Source organism: Falco rusticolus, chromosome 3 (assembly GCF_015220075.1).
Source record: "Falco rusticolus isolate bFalRus1 chromosome 3, bFalRus1.pri, whole genome shotgun sequence".
NCBI lineage: Eukaryota > Metazoa > Chordata > Aves > Falconiformes > Falconidae > Falco > Falco rusticolus.
Window position 1 is genome coordinate 50,506,869 of NC_051189.1, and position 24,415 is coordinate 50,531,283.

General features: G+C 38.4%; 1 protein-coding gene across 2 annotated transcripts in view; it reads left to right on the plus strand.

Annotated features, from left to right (window-relative positions):
* Nucleotides 1-24,415, plus strand: part of LOC119144294 (ethanolaminephosphotransferase 1-like) — a 59,915-nt gene that overhangs the window by 9,927 nt on the left and 25,573 nt on the right. For both annotated transcript variants that reach the window (XR_005103044.1, XM_037379431.1), the window contains exons 2-5: nt 6,219-6,287; nt 12,258-12,366; nt 14,474-14,548; nt 18,733-19,001. Coding sequence is in view for 1 of the 2 variants with exons in the window: in XM_037379431.1 (XP_037235328.1) it covers nt 6,219-6,287; nt 12,258-12,366; nt 14,474-14,548; nt 18,733-19,001 (522 nt within the window). In the remaining variant the exon portion in view is untranslated. The remainder of the gene's footprint in view (nt 1-6,218; nt 6,288-12,257; nt 12,367-14,473; nt 14,549-18,732; nt 19,002-24,415) is intronic.

The following is a 24,415-nucleotide window of genomic DNA, read 5'->3' on the forward strand; positions in this document are numbered from 1 at the left end:
CAGCTGGTTTAGGCTGTCTTGAATTATCTTCGTGAAAAGTTAATTTAGGAGGAGAAGAAAATTGTTTCCCCCCTCCTCTCTTCATTCATTTGTAACAGATGTAAATGACTACAGGTTCAAAGGTCATTTAGAACTTTGATAGCACTTTAAAAGTTTGATAACGCTTTGAACTACTTTGAGAGTGATAATAAAGTGTAGGGGAAACTTACTGCATTTGATCTGCTCTCACTATGGTGCTTCTCCCACAGAAAATATAAATTACCTAATCCTTTTACATTTAGGCAGAGGTTACCTCAGTTAATCAAATACTCATCATGAGGTAACGACATGCATAGGTATATCTGCTGTGGTGCATTGTGGGGCAAACCCTTGGTTATCTCGTAGTAACTTCTTTACATGTCTCACCCTTTTCCATCATTTGCTGTTTTGCCAAGTATTGCTTCCTAATAGAGGTTTTTTTTTTTCATGGGTTATGTAAATGAATGCTTGACTTAAGAGGAGGTTGCCCAAGCCTGCAAAACCTTTGAGTTGTTAGAACACCAGCACGTAGGTACAGCTGTGGCTCTTCCATACCTGTGCCTGACCTGCCTGAGTTTGCTTGTGGGAAGAGGGCGGCAGGTATCACAATATTTATGTTCTTCATCCAAGTCCTTATGTCATTGTTAGATATTTCTCATGTTTTCCATGTCGGAACAGCTAGCGTAGTCTTCTATAACAGGCATCTAACTTCACATTAAATATTTGAGGGATCACAGAACCATATAGTCAATAAATTGCAACCTAAAATGTGATTATTGTCTGATATGTATAGCTGTTTTAAACATTAACATGTCTGGGAAAGAAGCTTTTCAGCCTTTACATTTTTAATAGATTTTGTTATTTCCTCTTGTAAAAGTGAACCCAATTATAAAGGTGAACCAATATGGGCAGACTTTATTTGAATAAACTAGTATTGCTTATACTGAAACTATCATAGAATTCATAGAATGATAGAAAGGTTTGGGTTGGAAGGGACCTTAAAGGTCACCTCATTCCAACCCCCCTGCCATGGGCAGGGACACCTCCCACTAGATCAGGTGGCTCAAAGTCCCGTCCAACCTGGCCTTGAACACTTCCAGGAATGAAGCAACTTGTTCCAGTGTCTCACCATCCTCACGGTAAAGAATTTTTTCCTAATACTTAATCTAAATCTACCTTCTTCCAGTTTAAACCCATTACCTCTTGCCCTATCAGTACAATTATGTGTATGACACCTCTAACAATGTTGTGGCTGTGTCCTTTGCTATATACTCTGAGGGTAAATCACAACCCACCTGTGCCTCAGTCTTTCACCATATACAGTGGAGATAATAAATCATGTGCTGATTCATGAATTTAATAAAAAAATTAAGTTTGTCATTTCTGGGCAGGAAAGTGTTGCAAATTTGTTGCTACTAATATGAAATTAAAACCTATGGAGTCATTTTGATGCCAGCAATTTACAACAGTTTTACTCTGTTTCTCTGATTGTATATGACTGTATGGCACAGTACAGTGCTACCTGGAATAAGATAATGTAAGTACAGGAAAGGAATAGTCTGTTAGCGTAAGGAGCAGCTTGAGTTAAGCAAGTACCTCCCAGCAATTAATGCAACTGCATTTCTTGCAGCTTGCTTTCTGTCCTCACTCTCAAGTTTGGTAAACATGCTTTACATTCTTCTCTTCATTGTAGTCATTCCAAAGTTTTAATTTCTTGGGATACCTCCACAGTGCAATACTGGAGAGGGCCAGGGAACCCAGTGAAGATCCAGCTATCTGCTCTGATAAATGGCTAGCTCTCTCCCTGGTTCTTTGTTCTTTGTTCTTTTCCAGAAGGTCTCTTCAAGAGAATAGCTAGGCTTTGTTTTTAAATAGTCCGTTTTGGAGGCAGTATGTACAATTTTTTTGGCTTTTGCCATCCCTCAGCACTCTCCCAATGTGGTCATCTGGATTTCTGAACGTGCACAACATGCAGTGCTCGCTTCCATGCTCTGAAAATGCTGTATTTCTGGGTTAGAGTGTAGTCTCCAGACTGTTTCGGATACTTCGAAAGGTATGAAAGGTGCTAATGGTGTTAGGTGTGCAGGGCCAGATAATGAGGCCCCACACCCCTCTAGCAGATGCTGTCAGGTGTGGAAGTGACCGGTTTGCAGTAGGGGAGGTATTTCAAAGCGGTGTGGATATGAGCCAGAGGGTACCATTGGTCTTGTGTTTGGCAGTGCAGACCTTGCTCACTGTGAGAGCATTTGACCCACAGGTGGGTTGGCTGTGCTCTGCCACTCCAGAACAGTTGTCTGCCTTTTGTGTAGCCAAACCTTTGCTTTGGCTCATTTTTCTTTCTCTTTTTTTTCTCAATTACTTCTCTTTACTTACTCTCTACTTTTCTTACTGTTTATACCTTTTTTCTTCCTTTCACCTTAATCCTCTCATTTTTCCTCTTCCCTCTAACACAGATGACCGGTACAGACTTGATGCTGTGCTGGATCCCCTGGATGGAGATTAAAACGCAGGAACACACAATAAAAGCACATCTTACATGTGCCACCGGAGTCAACATGTATGTGTGCATGTGTCTGCTGTCTGTATTCTCATTTCTAGCTCTGCTGGAAGCTATTACTAATCCAGAGAGGGAAAGCAGATGGCTTTCAAGGAGATATCAGCTATTTAAAAAAACCAGCAGAAGCATTTTTGAACTTGGGAGTAAGATGGAGTCAATTAATGCTGGTTTTCCTATCCCCTCACTACTGCTGTTCCCCCCCAGCTATTACAGCTACTTTTAAAAATAATTAATGGAAGCTTTCTGATTAATCCAGGCCCTTCTTTTTTTGTATAAGGACAATCAACATCCCTTTTCTAGTGCAGAAGGTGTTTGTTGGGGGGTGCTTAGCAGTCGTATCAGTCTTGCACTTAAAACTTCCAATAGGTTTATCCTCCACTTCTGTCTTTTAAGTGCCCTGAAAAAGACAGAATTATGCGATAGCAATAGCAAATGGCAGTACTTTTTTTACATCAGGTTCAGTGCACTCTCGCTTTCATGTTCATTGATTGTAATGTGAGCATGTTACTCAGTAATTTGCTTTTCTGAGCAGCCATGAACATTAAACTCCTGAGATTTCATGGCCTTGAGGTTAGTAGCTTCTTGGGAGCAGAACAGAGCAGAGTGTTAAACTGTATAGCAGATTTTATTTGTCAAGTTTTGGTTTTGCCATGACAGAAAACTAGCAGAATGCTTTTTTTCCATGGGTGTTTCCTTTGGTCTGGCTAAAGCAGATTACTGATGAGGGAAGAGCAAATTTCCATCGTTCTGAACATCTGCTGAACATTCCTTCCCCACCCAGAGGACCACGGTTCAGCCACAGACACAGGAATGAGCAATATGAAGTGTGATGGGTCTTGAAATGTCTTTAGGTGGCAGAAGTTGGCTTTAATTCTACTTTTTTTTTTTTTAATAAGGACTGTTTTGATTTTTGATGCTTGACTTTGGAAACCAAGTGAACGAAAAGCTGACTCTGTCTTATGTTCATGTCTGTTATACAGAGACATGTTGGAAAATGTAATCTCTTAAATTTTCTATTTAAGAAAATACATAAATTATATAATCCCTACATAATCTCTTATAATTTCTATATAAGAAAATAATTTAAAATAAATGCTATTATTTTTCCTTTTTTTTTCTCCTAGGAGCAAGTAATAGTTCTGGACAGCCAGTGAGTACTTTGAGTAGAAGGTCTCATTTCAGTGGTAGTGTTTAAGTAGGGTTTTGTGATTTTATTCATGACTTTGAAGGTTTGGAGTAGAGGGGAGAAGGAGAAAGACAAAGCAGGAGCAGGAGTGAAGGTCACATACTTTGACCTTTGTGCATTCTTATTCAGGTATGCCTGAACTCATTGAATTTGCCGGTCAGCAAATTATAACATACCTCATATAGTCTTTGAATACCAGTTGAGGTAAGGGAATGGGCAACAGCTACAGCGAAACTATGGGCAGATTCCTGGTTACTTGGAACCTCGATAGTGATAATCGATAGTTTGAATTTGCTTAATTTTCAGAGGATTTCCATAGTTCTCATGTAGGTTAAGTACCATTCTATTGGCAGAGGTATTGTATGGCTTGGTGGTATTGTTATTTTTGACATAAATATAAGCAAACCCCACAGACAGTTCAGACTGCAATTCGCATGCAGGCTGGACTGTCAAAAGATCTATCATTTGTAATAATCAATGTTTGAAAGATACTGTATAAAATACAGCATCTGGAGCTGCAAATACATACAGTATAGTGAAAACTTTAGTTTCACCTGCAAATTATTTTTTTCTGATGTAATGTATTATTGGAATTATAATATACATACTGGCAGAAAAGCTGTTGATGACGGAGTCGTGTCATGTTTTAAATAATATGGGTGGCAGAAAAATTATATGCTGAAGTGACACTTCCAGTATTTTTAGGAAAAAGATCAATGATACACACTTCACTAAACCGTACATTTTATTCCCTGTGGAAAGTTAGTTTGCCCACTCTGACCAGCAGCTGATAGGTGATTTCTTGGATATTTGCCAATATGCCTTCACAACAGGTGGCTGTGATATAATGATTTTACAAACATACTACATTAATTATCTGTGATTAAAACTTAACCAGAAATTACAAAATAACAGTGCAAATGCTTTGTTTTGTCCAGAGGGTAATTAAAACGTCTCCTTTGTATGCAGACAGGAAAAGGAAATGTGTGGAAGACTTCTTAATTAGCACTCCATAGCCTGATATCCTCAGAAAGATTAGATGAAAAGTCATAGAGTGTGCATTCAAAATGCGAGGCATGCTGCATTGCTTTTTTGTTCTGCTTGCACTTGTCCACTGGAAGCTCTTAGCTCAGATGTATGCAGGTTAAGCATGTGTGTAAAAGATTGGAGATGGGGATACTGAAACTGAGATTAATCCTGCCAGACTTCAGTCACCTAAAAGGTGCCTAAGTTTAAGACAAGTGTCTAGGCTCCTTTGGTAATTAATGACTTGAAACAGGTACTTCCAGAGTGCAATGTCATCCAAAGGATAGTTGGCTAAAAGTGTCAATAAATTAACTACAGAGAAAACAATTGGCGGTTAGCTGAAATTAGGTGAAATTAAAGCCCCTCTGTCACCAGCTCTTCTTGCATGTGAACAGCTTCAACAAATTGGGGTCTAACACATCCTTATCTTATTTCCATTATCCGCACACGATGTTTGGATAATGCTGCATACAGCATAATGATGCTGTATGCAGAGGTATCTGAATCTTTATGTGAGTCATATGCATTGTGTTAACAACATAAACCATGTATGCACTTTCAAAGTCCAAGAATGTCTGAAAGAATTACATGTACCGTCCCGCTGATGACTAACTTCTTCCACTGTGGACCCACCAGGGCTCAAGAACCTCATTGTGAGTGGTGTTAGCAGTTACGGTCCTTCTTCTGCAGATTGTTCTGTGTCTGTGTTCTGCAGTCCCAAGGCAGGATAAAACTCGATACTGTCCTCTGAGGAGGAAGTAGATAACAGCAGTTTGGGGTGGGCTCGGATTTCTGAAATATTTTGTTTGCAAAAGATACAGATATGTATTTACGGGAATTTGTAAAACATGTACAATATTTTTACAAGTCTGTCCCATAGGTAAATTTTATTGTGGTAAGAAACTACACTATTTTAGTGCTTATTTTTATAATAACATTGCCTTACATTAATTAACATAATGCAAATGCAGCTGTGAACTATGTCAAATGCTGTGCATCTCTGAGAGATAATATCTACTTATGACCATATTCCATATGCACTAGCTAATCTACATACTAGCAATGAGCTCTGCTCAGACTGCATTACTGGTAGTATAAATAAAGATATGAAATCCAATATATCACAGAAAGACAGTCTTACAGGATAACTTGTAAAATGAATAAGGATTTAGAAGTAAAATGTGGCTAGGGAACTGTTTACCATTTCACCAGCTGAAACCTTTGTGTTAGTACGTAGAGTTGCTAACAAGGTAATTGCAAATCATACCAGTGCTTTTAAATTAAATTAAAATTGGATGAATGGTCATAAGAATAAAATAAATTTACACCAGTCGCACTCAGAGTGGTTGTTCTCAGATGCTGAAGGATATACAGTGAGGGAAAAATATGCATTGTTCAGTGCTTTAACATGTTTGCTCTTTTTCCTCACAGTACAGTGCTGTGGATACAAATCCTTTATCTGTATATATTATGCAGCCCATCTGGAACAAAATTATTAAGGTAAGAATTTAATAGAAATATCACATGATAATGTAAGAATTTGTTGTAAATACAGCATGTATTTTAATTTAAAAATAGGTATTGGTTAATAACGCTGAAATTAAGACAACTGTATAAAAGAAAGCAAATGTTACAGATATATAGCTATATTTAGGATGAGGATGTTTGCATTTTGAGGTGGTTTTTTTTAGAAAAACAAGTTGGTTCTGTTTTTCTGATTGCTATGCAAAAGGCATCCTTTCCTTTCTTACACCTTTCATGATTACATCTTTCATTAAACAGCTTTGCAGACATGGAAGGGTTTACTCAGTACAAATTATTTTTGTGCAGCATATGCTGCCTAACAGCAACAAGCCTTTATCTCTGTGCTGTGCACATGATTTTATGCAAGTGCTGTCTCATTTTCTCCCAAGGGTACTTGCTCAAGAGAGCTAGGCATTTCTCTTAAGAAGCTGAATAGGAGAGCGGTTACCATGATCACCATAACGATTGGAAGATGGCATCTCTTGAATGCATTATTGTCTGCAGTTTTTTAAAAAAACCTCACAATTAGTTTTGCTCTTGTTGGCAAAAAAAAGCTGTATCTCAAATAACTATGAACTTTATTGATCTCCAAGGAAACAATGACTTCTGCATCGTTAGAGGAAATATTTAGATTGGAGCAGACTTGAAAACAAACCTTTATGCAAACAAAAAAGGATGTATGTGATCAGAGCGCTTGTGGGATCTGCCATGTTTGAGTTCTGTAACTCAGGTATTGCTTATGCTTGATACAGCAGGAAAATCATAATCTTTTGTTCATAACCTCAATGTGATTTCATGAAAGTGTTTATATGACCTAACTTAAGAATTAAAAAACAACCCGGATGTGGTGTGAGAGAAAAACAATTCAAAGATGTGAAACTGAATTCAATAATTCAGTTCAGAGATTCTGTTTTCTTTCCCATCATAATATTGAGGAAAACAGTGAGGCAGAAAAACCCGCCCAGCACTCTGAAGTCTGGCGTGGGAGATGAGCAGAGACTTTACTGTGCATTTGTGCTTTGGTTTAGGAGATCTATGGGTATTAGTCTGCTATCAAATTGAAGGGAGGGTATTATCAATGAAAAGCCTCCTTTGGAGAGAAGTTTTTCTAATGGTTGCAGGGTTTTCCCAGAAGAAAAGCAACATTCTTGACCATCTGTGTAGGACAGGGTGATAGATCCTATTAAAATGTGACCTCTTTAGATTTTTTTAAACCTCCTTAAATTTTAGGTAAGCATGATTTTGTTCACTTCTTGCTGGAGGAGAACCCAAACCAGAGCACAGGACTGAAAACCTATTTCAAAAGCTGGGAGTGGGTGCAGGTGCTGCCTGTACCTTGGCGTTTCGTTTGGTTTGAACCCTGAAGATACACCAATGAATGTTCTGCTTTGTCTCCTGCTGCAAGAGCCTTACAGGATTATTTTCAAGGGTGTATCACAAGTGTTTAAAGGGAAATTATAATGCTCTCAGCTTTTCTAGAAGTAGGCATTCTAATGTTAAAAGATACTGCCAGGTAAAATCAGAGTCCTGCAGAGGAGCTGGGAATTCTCAGCTGCAGAGGTCAAAGCAGCATGTAATGGGAATTGCAGTAGAATCACCTTGGTTGCTCCTAGAGAACTGGGACAACACCAAACTTATTGGCCAAAATTTAATTATTTGTAAAGTATTAGTAGGAATGGAAGCTGCTAGAATGGTTTGTTTCCTGGCTGGAATACTGAAACCAGGTGTGGCAGTGACTGTTGTTCCAAACTCAATCCAAGAAAATTCTTCTCATCTCTTCCCCCCAAAATACTTTTTTTCTCTTGAAGTGTAAGTAAAACAGTGGTATTGTAATAAATGTGATAAAGTCTTATTTTTAGTAGGAGAAGCTTTGAATGCATTCACTCATCATTGATATTTTATAGCTTCTACCTGTTGTAAGCATTATAACTGGGCTATGAGCATGCTCTAGACTATAATCTGTGATCTAGCATATAATATTGAATTTACATTTTACAATGTATCATGTTATTTCTATCTAAATAGAACAGTGCATTGCAATAGGGAGATATAATAAAGGTGGGGTAATTTTTAAAGAGGATACATTGCATCTAATATGTTCATTCAGAACTGGATAGTAAAGTGTGTTTCTTGATTACTGGGAAAAATAATTTCTCTCAGTTCAGACATCCTTATATGCCCATTTGCAGATATGAATCAATTAGTTTTAGTTTCTAATCGGGTGAAAATAAACATTACACAGGGACTGTTTTTACCATATTCTAGAGGAGTTAAAAATATCAACCTAAAATTCAGAGCCATGAAAAAAAAAATAAAATAATCAAATCTATGAGAACAGAGTCCTGGGATTTGGGTCTGGCTTCTCATAGGTCAGTTTAGTCTGAATAGCAACACATTTCTCTGTATTCCATAACACAGAATTCATTGGAAGATGTTTCCTATGTTATGAGAAATTAAGAAGAGCCTGACATTAGAGAAGATGTGGGAATTTATGAGCTGGGATGTGACACACGTAAGAACTGAAAACACGTTGTCATAACCCTGCTCATTTACCTGTGGTGGGGATGCTAGGAAAGCAAAGAATTTGTGCATTTAAGTTAGAAATTCTCCTGGAAATCCTAAGCATTACCTTCCTCTCTTTCCTTTTCCAAGGACATCTTTCTTATATTGTCATGTGCCTGTGTCAGTTTAAGTGTGATTTTTGTATTTATGTGCTTCAGAAACATGTTGAATGTGGTGCTAAAGCAGAAAGTGAATGGTAATGTTTCATGTCTGGATTCTGTAATGGGCTTGAAGTACTCTGAGGTAACTCCTGTCCATGGTGGCTTTTCCACATTGTATGAAACTATAGTAACACCTATGTGAAACTACAGAGTAACATTCTTTACATGTCATTTAGAACTATTCTGATTATGCAGATGTATGTATTTCATCTTTAATGAATTCAGAGCTCTGTCTTTTTGCCTTTAATTAAGATTTGTATTTTATAATAAAACACAATCATGTGATCTCTGACAGATAATGGGTAGTATTACTTAGCTGCTACACAAATTGAATATTCCTCCTCTATTTGTATTCATGAGAAATCAAATTTGTGCAGGACAATGAGAGGAAAAGGAGGAAACCCCACTGGGATACACAGGTGTGTGCCAGCTTCACTGAAGTCAATTAACCCCCTCTCCATTGCCTTTATGAACTTCGATTTTATCACTAGAATTGGATATGATTAGAATTTTCACGGTCTCAAGGGACTTAGTTAAGGAATATTTCAAGTTTGAATAGAGCTTTATATAAATATGTGTATTTTAGCATTTATTATCCAAATAGATGGTTCATATATTAAAACATTTGCTGTTTGTATTAAGGCTTTTAGCATAAATGGATGTAGAGCCTTTAAAACAGGAATCAGTTAGTATTTTGTGGAACTGAAAGTTTTTTAAAAGGTTCAAGCATAAAATGGTTTTGCCGGAGAGCAGATGTGTTTCTTGCCAGTGGCACCTCCAGTTGTATTAATAATGTAGCACATTGGTGTGTTAGATTTCTACTGTTTGTTAATGAGATTATAAAGGTTGTAACATATCCTTCTATAGGATACTAGTAAATTCAGGCTGTGTTTTCCCAACATGTGTAAGAAGTTAATCTTTTAACACCCGGTAATTTTTGAATTGTGAGAGAGGGTGATGGTAGCATAATGTCAACCAAAAGAATAAGGGTCATTAAATATAATAAAAGGGATTTTGCAACTGGAATACTTTCCAAATACCTAGACAGATTAGGTTCAGTAAGGTTCAAGAGTGCATGTAGGGGTTTAACTGCAGGAGAGGCTGTTTTCCTGAGGATAGATCTCCTGTAACTGTTTTTCATGGTATGTCTATGAACTGAAGGGGTTGCAAATATAACAACATCCTTTGATGAATTCCTTCTTAAAATGCATGATGTTACCAAGAAAGTGGGTTAAAATAACATCTTCGTGTTTGCACTGTGTAAGCATAGATTATTTCCTGTAATAACTTAACAATAACATTGTGACTATTTAGAATGATGAGCTTAATTAGAAAGCAGACACTTATGGCGCTACACTTCATTTAATAGTCAACAATTATTATGAGTCGTACAGGAGAAATCAGTCATTTTAAAACAATACATTGGATGGCATCTATATATCCATGTAAATGGTTCATCCACAGGTTGCCTTGATGCACTATTTTGATGCAAGTTTTAGATTAAAAGATGCCAGTCTAGAATTTCTTCAGTGTCTGTCCTTATTTCACGTAAGGTCACAGACATCAGATAAATTCCACAGCAGGCGATTCATACCAAGCCTCCATCTTACAAGGTTTCTGCATCCCCAGGTAGCAAATTTAGGAGATGTGCCACTGTCAGTGCATGCTGGATGTGCAGTCAATGTAAGAAGAGGGGACCATGCAGTGAAGGCTTCGTCCTTCGTTAGGTGTTCTCCTAAAGGAGCTTCAGGGAACATTTGCTGTCACTTGTTCCTAGGGATTTAGAGTTGGGCTTCTGAAGGCTGAGAATGATAGGTATGTTAATTTTTTTTACTGTAACTGTATGCATTCTGTGATGTATTTTAAATATTGTAAAAGCTGACATAAAATATTTTAAAATTAGTGATAAAATCCTGGTCATAAGGAAAGCAACTATCAGATTTAATATTTTCCCCGACATTATTAAAGAAAAGATCTAAGAAATGTAACTGAAAAATATTCAGGAATTTTCCTCTGATTTTTGAAAGCTTACACTGTACAACATCAGTTGCACAGTTTCTCCTGGATATTGTGAATTGTTCAATGGTAGAAAAAGAGGATCTAGTCAGGATAATTAATCAGTCCAAGCATTCAAATTCTATATGCATTTTTTTCATGTAGTAATAGGCTAGAGGAAATATAAAGATGTATATAAATTAATATGTATTCACCTGCCTGTCCATCTAGCCGGACCGAAGAAATTGACAAAACATTTGATTTCAAAACTTAAATTTAACTTATTTCTTTAATATTGTTTTGTAATATTTTACTGTGTCAAAGTACTTCATGTACCTTTTCAGTCCTTAAACAGTCCAAAGAATTTGTTTATAAGCCTCTGGTATGTTTATATTTTGAATATATTGATACTGTGTTTGAGTGGTGGTAGTGGTTAATAATTAGTATTTCTGCAAATATGTTCTGTCTAAATTTGGAAGAAACTGTTTCGTGGGAAGATGTTACCAAAAGGGATCCCTCTTGCAGTGTAAGAATACCTTAAAACCGCAGGGAAAGCAGAGCTGAGAATGGTTAACAGGATAAAGAATTAGAGGCTTAGGTGAAGACAGAGTCCTTTTCAGCACTCTACAAAGTAAAATGAATTAATGGAGTGTTTATAATTTACGACTACAGAGGGAGACCCTGCAGACAGTTACTATCTAAAGTAGGGAGCTGCTTGTAACAGGGAGATCTTCTGAATCTAAAACTGTAATGCACTCAGTGTCTCATATTAGTTGATGTTTAGAGTTGGAAAATATCGACATATTTTAGAAGAGATTTCCCTATTATAGTGTGGGAATAGAATGCTTAAAAAAACTTGCCATGTGGATGCTGATTTACCACACTGGGGTGCTGCAGCCTTCTTTCAGTTGCGATACACGTAATCACAAGACGCATTCCTCAGTGACTCGGAAAATAAGGACAATGTATAACACAGGAAATACAACATTTTTAAATGACATTTTTACTGCAGTCACAAAGATCAGGCAAAAGGATTACATTTGAAAATAAAATTCAGAAATGAAAAATGTATGTTAATTTGAAAATGGGAAAATATGCACAAATCTGACCACTGCTGGTGTTGTATACAGGCTTCTCCTTTCCTGATAAAAAATATAAAATATTTAATTGAAATAGGTCTGATGATTTGAAATATACTACTTCTTAGATATTTTTTTTTTTTTAACAGATAGTGCCTTTGTGGATTGCTCCCAACCTGTTAACATTCTCTGGATTTGTCATGATTTTAGTTAATTATTTTCTAATATCTTTTTATGACTGGGACTACACTGCCTCAGGTAAATAATTTCGTGTTGTTATTTTTTGTAATTAGTGAGCTGCTTATGTCATACTCCTGAATGATACAGAGGAGGTATCAGATACTTGAATCCTCTACTCATTAATGAGGCTCCATGTGCATATAGGAGGATCTAACCTCACACCTGGCATTATAAATTTAGATAATTTTATTGAAAAATCTATTTAATTTCATCCCTAAATATGGCTTTCAGCATGTGCTACTTGAAGTCTATTAATACCTCATTTTATTAAAAGTGTATTTCAGGATTTGAATACAGGGCCAAAAACTACCCTAATGTTCTTCATAACGTTTTCATTGGTTTCATGTTTCCTAATACCTAAACCTGTGCCTGGTTGAGTTAATTTCCCTTTCATTAATCACACCTCCCCCCATTCAAGACTGCTTCTAGACAAAGAAGAAATAGTTTCTAAATAAATGTCTCTTGCAATTCTGACTTTCAAAGTCCAAGGCGATTATTTGCTCATGGCACACCAAGTCAAATGCTTTCTGGAGCTGATTGCTCCTCAGTGTAGGGATGCATTCAGTTCTGGGCTTCTCAGACCAGGTGTTGGAGCCTACAGAAAGTATTAAGCATCTCCTGGGTGATATATAAACAGCCTAGCTTTTCTTTAAACTAGATGATTTGGTGAAGACTTAACACTTTTATTTTCAGAAACAATTATGTTTGGGTTTTTTTGCTGCCTTTAATTTCTTATCCCTGTGATTAGGTTCAGGAGGTACTGTTTGGCATTGAAGGTCTTTTCCAACCTAAATGATTCTATGATTTGTCACAACAGTTCTAGAGGCATGGATACTTGCTAGCAGTTTTGGTTCAAAAATAATCCTCTATGAGCATTAAGTTTTCAGGACCAGCATGTTATGTAGTTATCTGGCCTCATCTTTAAACACTTGCTTTTTTTAATCAACGCCACTGATATTTACCAAGTTCTGTAATAAAAGAGCATCCAGCACAGACCTTTGAGTGGGGTAGTTTTATCTTGACACATTCCCAGTAGATACACATTGAACTTGAAGACATTTGAAATGGTGATTAAGTCTGTTAGAGTTGAGACCTCTTGTGTAGTTTGCAAGCCTCTTCTTGATTCCACACGAGAACAGCGCCCATCATTTCCCAATCAATAGAAAAAGTTCATGCAACCTAATGAGCCTTTTGAGTATCATATATCAATCCCATACCTAGGATCAGGAATAAAAGACTTAATTTCCTGGACAGCTGGTTTTCATTCTACAGTTTGAAAATTCGCAGCTAGGAGTCAGGAATTGCCATCTTTTCTTTCGGAGTGGCAATATGAGGTATGGAGAAAAAGGTGATCCGGGCACTGCTATAGGTGCTGCATCTCCCTGTTCAGCAAGGGCACGCCTCTGTGTCCAAGTATTCCCTGTGTTCGATGCCAATGCCAGAAAGCTGAGAGGGCTTTGCACTTACAGTTGTTTAGTGCTGGTGTAGTCCTTATTGCATTATGTTTAAGTTAAATAGGATGCTTTTTGGAAAAAGGATTGATTTCTTTAAAAGAACAGCAATAACCGTCTCAGCAGAGCAATAACAGAACCCTGGGTTCTGTCCAATTCAGCTTTCTTTTCCTTTTTTTCAAGGACAAAAAAAAGGTGCTAATACCTGTCCTAGCCTAAGGACAAAAATTTCCTGTTCCATCTGTATGGTAAAAGTGCTACACAAACCCCACACTGGCACTAATAATAATCATCATGCTTGAAAGGTACATTTTTTTTAATACTTAGCTATTACATAAACATTAACTAATTTGTGGCTGGATAGTCTTCTTCCCATGACCTGTGAAAATTTTTGCGGGGGTTACTATCATTATTTTGTGCAGTACTAGAGTAATTTCAGGACCAAAAAACCTCTGCCTTATCTTCTCTCCTTTATGGTGTGAACACATTCTAGCAGCCTGATCATTGCTTCTTTGATAAAGCTCACTGACAACTTGAGGTCAAACCCAACTATTTCAGTCTGTTTGACTTAGTGGGCAGATCAGTGGCAGCCTGTTTGTATATATATGCCTATCTTGGTGGATTTCTTTGATGTTAACCACTGTTACGCTGACTCACTACGTGATTTGTTTCAGGTACCAGTCCTGGACTTGTTCCCACCTGGGTGTGGCTGTTCAGTGCTTTTACCACCTTTTGTGCTTATGCTTTAGGTAAAGTACAACTAAATAATTTACACATCTGATGTCTTCATGTAGTTTTATCTACTAGTTCGCTAACGCTGATACTGAGATGAAGAGGCATCGTGGATAAATTATTGATCTCTCTCCAAGACAGTTCTCTGAGATTAAAAAAAAAAAAAAAGCCAAAAAAATCCATAAAACTCAACCCCCCCCCAAACAACAGCACTTTTAATTATATATTAGAAGTTCTATGACTGTAGCACTTATCCCTGTCGAAAGTGCAAATTGTTTTAGAGGAGCAATGGAAATCGTTATGTAGCTGCAGTCACTGCTGTTGGTTTTCATAAAAGTCTGTGGCTTCCAATGGTGACATTCTGAGAAGCTCCCTGACACTGGCATAAGCACAGGTGCTTTCAAAGACAGGCAAAATACAGGCAAAGCAGAGAAAAAGGAAAACGCACCTTGCAGTGCAGTGGTGTGAAGACATAGATCTGAACTGATGCAGATCTGGGAGTGAGATCCACATTACCATAGCTATTTTGCTTTCTCTTCCAAAGCTAACTCATTCCAAACTAGTCACTCCACAATGTGGTGAACAGAGTTAATTTGGGGGGGGGGAACTCAAGGTGGTATATTTACACGGACTGCCCTGTGCTGTGTAGAGGTACCCTCTCTTTGGAGCTGGATCTTATAAAGCCCTGCACTGCAGAGAGTAGCCATACATTTGTGTGCCATACTTATCATATGCAGACTAGACATTAATGTCTTCTAGATGTACGCTGCAGTGTTGTGCAAAGATGCTGGCCACTTCTGGTATCAGACCCATGCACATAGAGCCATCTTGATTTACCTGGGGGTATCCCCTTGTGCGACACCTCCCCCTGCACTGTAAATGCCTTGGCATTTCTATTCCAGTGGCAAGTTTGTGCCACAATTATTTTGTCCAGTATTTCTTTGTATTTGTGCCATAAAAATCACTGGGACAACCATCCCTTGAAGCTTACTACCAGTCAGATTTCCCTAATAGCTCTCTATAATCATTATCAGAAGCGTCGGTTTCTCTGTATGTAATTATATGGAGTTTAATGAAGTGGCTGTTGTTTCATAAATAGGAATTACATATTGGAGCTGTTAGTGTCTGACACCCCAGAAAGCTCATTGGAAATTCAGTTTCTGAGGTTCTTAATGTAGATGTTACTTGCAAGTGAGGCCTATAGTTCCTAATACTTGGATGACAAGGAATATAGTGTCGACAGTCAAAGCTATAATGAACTGATATATATGTAGACTTTTATGTCTGCTGTCCAAGCCACTTCATGAAATATTTAGTCTCAGATTTAATTCTGCATGGCCAAAGTTGTCCCTTTGAAAGACTGCAAAGAGCCATAATAACTAACCAACTATGCAGCTTTAATCTCACTCAGCTTCTTTTTAATGACAGTTACTCTCTCCAAATTCCCTAGCATGCTGTTCTCTTTTCCCCTCTTTGTTAAGGTGGTTTGGTATCTTCTCCCTCACCGTCAAGTGGAGTACTCTTTGCTGTTTTTTTGAATTCCTCTATTTAAATATTATATGAACTTTAATAAAACTGAAGATTTATGAACCTTTATGAGACAAAATCATAACATAAGAATTCTAAAGCAATGGCAGTGTAGGATGTCCACTATTGAACATACGCTGTTGCTGGTGTGTGTGATTTAGGACTGAAACCTAAACCAAAATATTTTCAGTTTCTTAAAAAGCTAGTGAAACCCCATGGAAAATGTGTGGGGGGGGGTGTTTTTTTTTTAAATCTTACTTTTTAAAATCTAAAAGATCCGATTTTACTTATGTGTTATACAGTTCCTGTATTTTTCTCCATGTCTAGTGTAATTAAAAGTACCGTATTTCGTGACACCATTATAAGCCTAAAATCTTTTTAGTAAAACTAAAGTTCCTGCAAAATGAAAATCACTCTTTCACTGTGATATACATAGTTTACATCCGATGTCAATATTCTTTTGTGACGACCTAAAATAATTTATGAACAGACAAATCTTCTATCGTTCTCATTTTTTTTTAAATATTACCCTAATAACTAAATGCTCTCTGATTTGCAATAGATGTTCTTGAAATATAAAAGACCATAAACTTTTTAGGGATGATTACATATCTATTTGCTAGTTAATTTTCAGAAGTAGCCTTTAACAGACTGAAGAGTTTCTACATTTATAGCAACACTATTCAAGTAACCTCAAGCTTATATAGTTTTCTTTCTACACATTTCAGTAAGATGCCGACAATTCAATGGTGTTAAGAGAGCGAGAATGCAGCTCTAGAAGAGGACAAGCCATATTAAAAATCCTCTATGAGATCTTTAACTTTTAGAGTTGTGAGAACTGTCTCAATAGATTTGTATTTGAGCAGAGGATATCTCACAGCTGCTTAGGTATTACAATAGGGAGATAGACTAAAATCTGTACAAAATGAAATCCCATGTTTTCCTGGTTTAGATCCCTGAAGTATATTTACATTAAACAAAACTCAGAGTACTGCCAAATAATCTGGAAAAGTAAGTAGCATATGATCTGTAGCAGCTGTGGAGTCTTTGGTCTCACTCTGCTGAGTTGTATCTCTAGTCAGTTTTGGGTTACTAATGCTATCAATAGCTAATAATCATTGGCTATAGTACCTGCCAAGTAATATTAAAAAGAAAAGAATTCTTCATGTTATTTTGAGATTCAGGATAACAGTAAACAATCTGTAAGGTTGGTCCTATGTACTTTTTCCTAAGAGGTTCATCCTGCATAATTACGCTTAACTTCAAGGAGAAAATATTTCTATTTCTCACCAGCACAATCTCTGAGAAAAGACTAAGGGTACGGTTTGGTAACACAACTGAGAAAGGTTACAGCTGCTTCCTTCCTTCCTCCTTCTCCTCCCTGCATCCACCACCCCTCCCTTGTGCCATCTCCCTTGCTTTTCCACAGCACCAGTCCTGTTCAGTGACCTGGAAAGAGATGTAATGTGTGCTGTCTTTCCACCCACTGAGCAGGATGCGGGTCCTTCCCTGTTCAGCAGCAGTGAACTCTCAGATCAGCTCAAGCCATACCATCCAACTGCATCCTTAAAGTGAGATCCAGTACAGTGTTTGGACATCTTTCAAGCACTTAAGTATTAAAAGTGATCAATACATAACTCACCTTAACAGTAAGGTGTTCTTGGAGTCATAGAATTATTTAGATCAGAAAGGACTTCTAAGATCATCAAGTCCAACCACTAACCTAGCACTGCCAAGTCCACCACTAAACCATGTCTAAATGCCACATCAACACATCTTTAAGTACCTCCAGGTATGGTGACTTTACCATTTTCCTGGGCAGCCTACTGCAATACTTGACAACCCCTTCAGTGAAGACATTTTTCCTAATATCCAAACTAAACCTGCCCTGGTGCAATTTGAGGCCATTTCCTCATGTCTTACTGCTTGTTATCTGGGAGAAGAGACCGACCCCCACCCAGCTACAACCTCCTGTCAGGGAGCTGCAGAGAGCAATGAGGTCTCCCTCAGCCTCCTCCTCTCCAGGCTAAACAGCCCCAGTTCCCTCAGCTGCTCCTCATAAGCCTTGTGCTCCAGCCCCTTCACCAGCCCCGCTGCCCTTCCCTGGACACGCTCCAGCCCCTCAGTGTCCCCCTCGCAGTGAGGGGCCCAAACCTGAACACAGTGTTCGAGGTGCGGCCTCACCAGTGCCCAGTGCAGGGGGACGGTCACTGCCCCAGTCCTGCTGCCCACACTGTTTCAAAAAATGCCGTAGTGAATCTACCCCACAAGGGGTCTGAAGTCTCAGGGGGTCCACAACACCAAGGGACAGGTGAGAAGCCCTATGGATGCTTCTCAGCACTTTCATTGAGAAACTGATTGCAGGGACTGACATAAAAGTGTTGAAAGACCGCTGGGGACAAGTAATTCTGAATGTCTTTTCTAAAGCTTATAAGGAAGGTGGCATTTGCTTGAAGAGTTGAGGTAAGGACAGAAAAGTGACTTGATAACTGAGGCAAATGTTTTACGAGCAATCCTAACGTGTTGGTATTGAAGGGACTGTTGTGCTTCAGTTTGTTGTCGTTGGTGTATTTTTGCTGTGTTATATATGGCAGTTGTGAAGTGTATGTGAAGAAAGTTACGCCTTTTGTTGTGCTCTAATTCTTTGTTTCTTTTCTTCTCTCAATCTTTCTAGACTCTATAGATGGGAAACATGCTCGAAGGACTCAGTCCAGTACTCCTCTAGGAGAATTATTTGACCATGGGCTGGATAGCTGGGCTACCTCCATTTTTGTGCTTTCTTTTTTTTCTGTCTGTTCCCGTGACAATGGGAAGACTGGAGTTTCTGTATATACAATGTATATATATTTAAGCATTGTCTTGTTTAACTTTATGTGTTCACACTGGGAGAAATATAACACAGGAGTTCTTTTTCTTCCTTGGGGATATGATATAAGCCAAGTGGTAAGTATTTATCATTTCTGTTTTGGTTTTATTTTTTTTTAAACTATGTTAGTGTTTTCAATAATATTACAAAAATAGAAGAATAGAGCTCAAGGCAAATATGTTTGGCCAAGACTTTGAATGTGAAATAGCATAACCTGAAAAGTAATTCAGAAATATTTCCTGCATTTGCAAAGAAGGGATGCTCTCAAGCAAATTGTCAGCATCAGAGATTCATTGCCTTGCAGGAAAAAGAAAGGCTTGCAGCAAGCCTAGCTGTCAGAGAGTGCCGATGAGAATGTCATTTAACTGTATTTGATTTGTGGTATTAACACAAATTATTATGCTATCTGAAGCCATAAACAATTTTCCCACCAACACTAGGTTCTAAGGCATGATGTGAATTAGTCCAAGGAGTATTTATTAACAGTAATTGCACAGTTATACAATACTAGACCTTCTCCGTTCTACTGCCTCTTATATCAAATGTGGTAATGAAAATAGCAATGTACCTATACAGGGAGCATTATCTGTTGTCAGGTGATTTTTACCCTTGGAAAAAAGTTGAAGTCACACCAGCAGAGGTTTTCTCTCTGGGAATGATGTTCAGTACATGTCAATATTGTATCAGCCCACAGCCGGACCCCAGCTGAATTCTTGACTGGCTTATAGCCCTACCTTGAGGTGGACCTCTTCAGAAACATGCCTGGGGCACCATGGTGCCTTCAGCAGACAAATGAGTAACAGCAGTAACAAGCTGAGTGCACTGCCAAGGGCCCAGTGCTGGGATTTCTGGGCTGGCTTATCTGTTTCTTACGATAGTCAGGCTCTTGCAGCCTGAGGAGCACAGTCCCAGTCTTCTGAGCTTCCTGTCACAGGCATGAGATAGAAGGTACAGCCAAATATACATAATTGAAAAGAAGTTTGACAAATATTCAAATATGTGTTTTAATGGAAATACAGTATTTGAATTAATGGCTGCAGATGTATTGCTGTAAACATAATCAGAATTCAGTGGTTTGAGAACAACTCGGAGATGGTGGTCCAGCTGTGGTGCATCTGTTTCATCCCCTAGAAAATGGGTTCTGGGAGAAGAAGTTGGCTCAGGACTAAGACATTAGGCAGCCAGCTGGTCTGCAAGTTTCAGCCATGTATAAGTAAGGCTTCTTAGTGAAGTTCTTCCAGCAGGACAGGAACAGCTATGTTCAAGTCAATTTCACTTGTTGCTCAGATGATCACCATAGGTATACATGCAACTGGTTAGAAGGCTCTTTTGGATTGCTACAGCATCTGAACTGTATTAGTGGTTAAATATGGCAGTGGGTAACAAGTAATAGAGCAGTGCTGTTAACTCTGTCAGTGCCTTTTAGTGACCCATGCCTCTGTCACTGCTTTCCCATCTGGGAAATAATAGTAATAAAATTTCCCTGCCTGACAGATTTGTGGTGAGGATGAATTTCAGTGAAGTTTGTAAACTGCTTTGATTAACTTGGATGCAAGGTGCTAACAAGTGCTATTTCCTGTTCCCCCCTGGTGCTGAACTGCTGTCCTGCATGCTTGCTTTCTAGTAACTTCTGTGATGATTTGCCTATAGTCAAAATGATGAGCATGTAAATGTAAGGATTTTTTGATGCTGCATAGCACAATCATCCACAGTGGTGGAAGACTGTACTACCGAAATACCTGTGTGTCAGTTTTCCCATCTGTAACAATTGGCTGTAGTTGTGATTGCCTGTGAACAGACAAGACGGGATTTGTAGATCAACATAGTATTTTTTCCATTAGTCCAAACTACATTTCATGCACACCAGAAAATACATAATGTATTTTTCCCAGCTGTACTAACTAGTCTAGTAAAAGATCTTAATTCCCCTACAAAAATTGCCTTGCCTTTCGTTTTGTAAACCCATTCAGCAAATCTTGTTTGATGTGTGCACTATTAAAGGTAGCTCTCCCGCTGCTTGGAGGAGAGGATACTGAGGATGTAGGCAGGTGTCTGATGATGGATAAGAAAGGTAATGTTCCCCTTGCTGTTTTTTCCGCCCCCGCTTCTCTGCTAGATATTCCCACATTCAGAGGCAGAGAGGGCAGAAGCGCTTACAGGCTGCTTTCAGACTGATTCCCAGCATTTAGTTCGCTGTTTCCTCCATGGCATTCCTAGCTGGATTGCTGCATGAATGCGCCTTTCTGCTGTCTTCACTAATTTCACTGACAACATGATGCTCTTGCATTGGCATGTCAGACATTCAGGTGGTCTAGTCCCCTGCTTCTGCTTTTAAATTTGACGGTAGCCAGGAACTTTGGACTTGGTTATCACCACAAAGCTCAGGAAATACAGTAATTAGGATAAGTGTGCAAATAGATAACTGTTGACCTTGATGAAAGCTTAGTTGACATGTGGCTCCCAGGACACTGCTGCTGAGTCAGCTCCGCTACAGCCATAAACACAGACAGCCCGCTCACTGGCTCTGTGTTAGCTGCGGTATAAGAAGAGCTGCTGTTCCTCATGAAAAAAATACCTCATTATAAATAGAGAAATTTGTGGGGCTTATGCAGATCACATTTTTCTATGACTTGATGACTCGTCAGAATCGGTAACCTAATTACGCTAGCTGGGCTGTAATTGGCACTCCAATTAGCTTTGATTACAGCAGGCGGCCATTCATAGGAAGCTGTGGTTTGTAAACTTGAAAAATGGCTGTAATGTGCCTGAGAGATGCTTGGTCAGAGGGCTGCTGTGTTTGTAGATCCAGAATCAAGGAGGCGGCGTCTGCAGCAGTAAAAACTCTTCCCTCTCCCTTCGGCGCAAGGAGCCATCTTGTGCTGACTCCTCTGCGGGTGGAAAGGGAGAGGAGCCTGTTCACGCCACAACATCTAGACAATTTTCATATACTTTTGAGTAAGCATACCTATTAGAAATCCCAAAATCACAGGCTGAAGAGAAGGCTAAAAAAGAAATCTTTGCAATGTTCTGTGAGAAATTCTCTTGGTTACGTCTTGTGAAAATAATCGCTTTTATTTTTGTCACAAGCCCAACCAAAGAAACCTAATATCTGCAAATTAAGACAGAGCTTTCCTGAGAAATTAAAATGTCAGGCTGCTGCCATATGTTAATTTTCACAGACATCTTGGTTTGTTTTTTTTAAAAAAAATCTATTTTCTTCCTGAAAAATTTAATATTCCCCTAACAAAATGCTCCCATAATCCTGCTGTTGCTTTTCATAAGGCACTACAGTTGAGTTCATAGTATGGGAACAAAATGTTCATTTTTCCTTAATACGGTGTAGTGATACCTCTGCTTACATCACTGCTGCCTTAAGCATAACAGGGAGATACCCTTTATATTCTTAAATAAAAGTTTAAAAGTGAAAAGATGAGCTGCTGGAGTGACCCAGCCGATTCCAGACTCCTTCCTCTCACTCCCCAGCCAAGAGGGCAAGCTTGAAAAAAGCACAAAAGCTCAGGCAGCAAATGTGAAGGTCAGCAGGCAGTTCTCTGCCCCTGCCCTTGCCCTTGTAGAGAGAGGATAACCATAAATCCTATATACAGTCATGCCTGAAGGCCAGGATGCTTGGACTGCAAGCCCCAGGTTTTTGGTTTGAGATGCTTTCCCAGCTGCTTCTGCCCAATGGCTTTGGACAGTCCCACCTAGACTCCCAGGGAGAACACTCTGCCTGCCTCAAAACTCTGAATAAATGAACTATATGTTGCAGGTAACGACTGAAATGTTGTAGAACTTACTTTTCTCCTTCCTTTCAGTCAAAACAGGGTAAGGTTTTTTTGGATGCTATATACCAGGTTTTCTTTTGACAAGCAGTTTACAAAATTTATGCTGAAATATGTTTCATATGGCCTTTTCCCGGGAAGTGCTGTGGCACCCGGTGTTTCAAGAGCTGGCAGAGAAATCCTGAGCAATGCAAATGCACAGCACATCTTTAAAAACCTTCTATTTCTTCTGAGGGGCAAAAAAAAAGTCTCTGTTAAAGAGAAAAATGAGGATGCAAAGGTGTCATTCTTTGGTCGTGTTATCAGGATCCAGAATATTTTTTTATTTTAGTTAAAGACACTCACTTTCAGAGTTTTTTAATTTGAAGTGTCTGTGGAAAGCATAGCCTTTTTTGTGAAGAGGTAATATCGATTATTATTTAGTTCCAAAGGTAGGAGTGCACTGGAACTGGTTGAAGTAAAAGAACTGGTGGCCATGTGGAAGCAGTGCTGGCCAGGCTATGGTGTCTGCTCCAGCTGCCTCCTGGCACAGCTGGAAACCAAACTCGCTACTCAGTTATCTGAGGGAACCCCCATAGTGTTTCCATGGGAAATTTAAGTGGAAGAACTTGTGAGGCACAGGCCCGCTCTGCAGCAGATTCCTTCGTTCTTAACCAGCTGGCTATGATTCTCCTCAAACCTTTCTTGGTTAATTAATCTTCCACATGCCTTTAGCTGTTTACTTATCACATACTGCATATCTAAATGCAAAATGACCTTTTTAAGATACATAAAAACCTATCTTTATAGGCTAAATTTTCCAGCTTTATTTATTGAAAGACAAAATACTGAAAAAAAAAATTAGAAAGGAAAAAGTATACATTACACTATAGCTAACTCCTATTGAAACTCACTTATCGAAAATCATTAGTTCTTACTTTTTTAGGCAAGTGTCAAGTATATTTTTAGAGGCAAAAAACAACATTGTATTTAAAATTAGTTTGTTCTCTAGACGTTAATTTTGAGTACTGTGTTAATGGAAGATATTTCAACACATAAGCAATCAATGCCATTGGAAAATGCTAGTGAAATTGAATATTACACTGAAATTAACATCATTTTTTGTGGAATCAAATAATTTAAAAGCGTAGACATAATAATAATAATTTTAAAAAAGATAAGAAAATGTTTGATTTTTTTTTTCCTGTGTAGTACATCACACAGCATACTCAGTGTGCCTGTGTATAAAACAGAAATGGTGGATCATTAGGGAGAGAAACAATGTGTGTATGCACACACACAATCTAGAATATTTTGGTCACAAATCTTACACCTGAAGTAACTGGAAAACATGAAAGAGATGGTGATTTTAAAAAAAATCAGATATTTTAGAGAATAGTTAAAATGCTAGAAGCTAGAAAATTTTGAGGTGTTATACTGCTTTTTAGCAGTTAGGGAATATACTGCTAGAATATTGCCAATGCCATATTAAAGATGTACACTGATTTTACAGAGGGACAAAGGTGACTATGTCGCTGTGATTTACTAAATTGTGACAAGATAGGGAGCCACTGCTCAAAAGCCAACTGTCCTGCTGTTCAGCTGTATCAAAGGGCCTACAAATTACCACCATGTATTTCCAGGTTTTTGACTGCATAAGTACTCCTCCTCCTCATAGGTAAGGCCTTGGCAAGTGAAAAATTTTCCTTGTCAGATGCTGCAGTGAATTG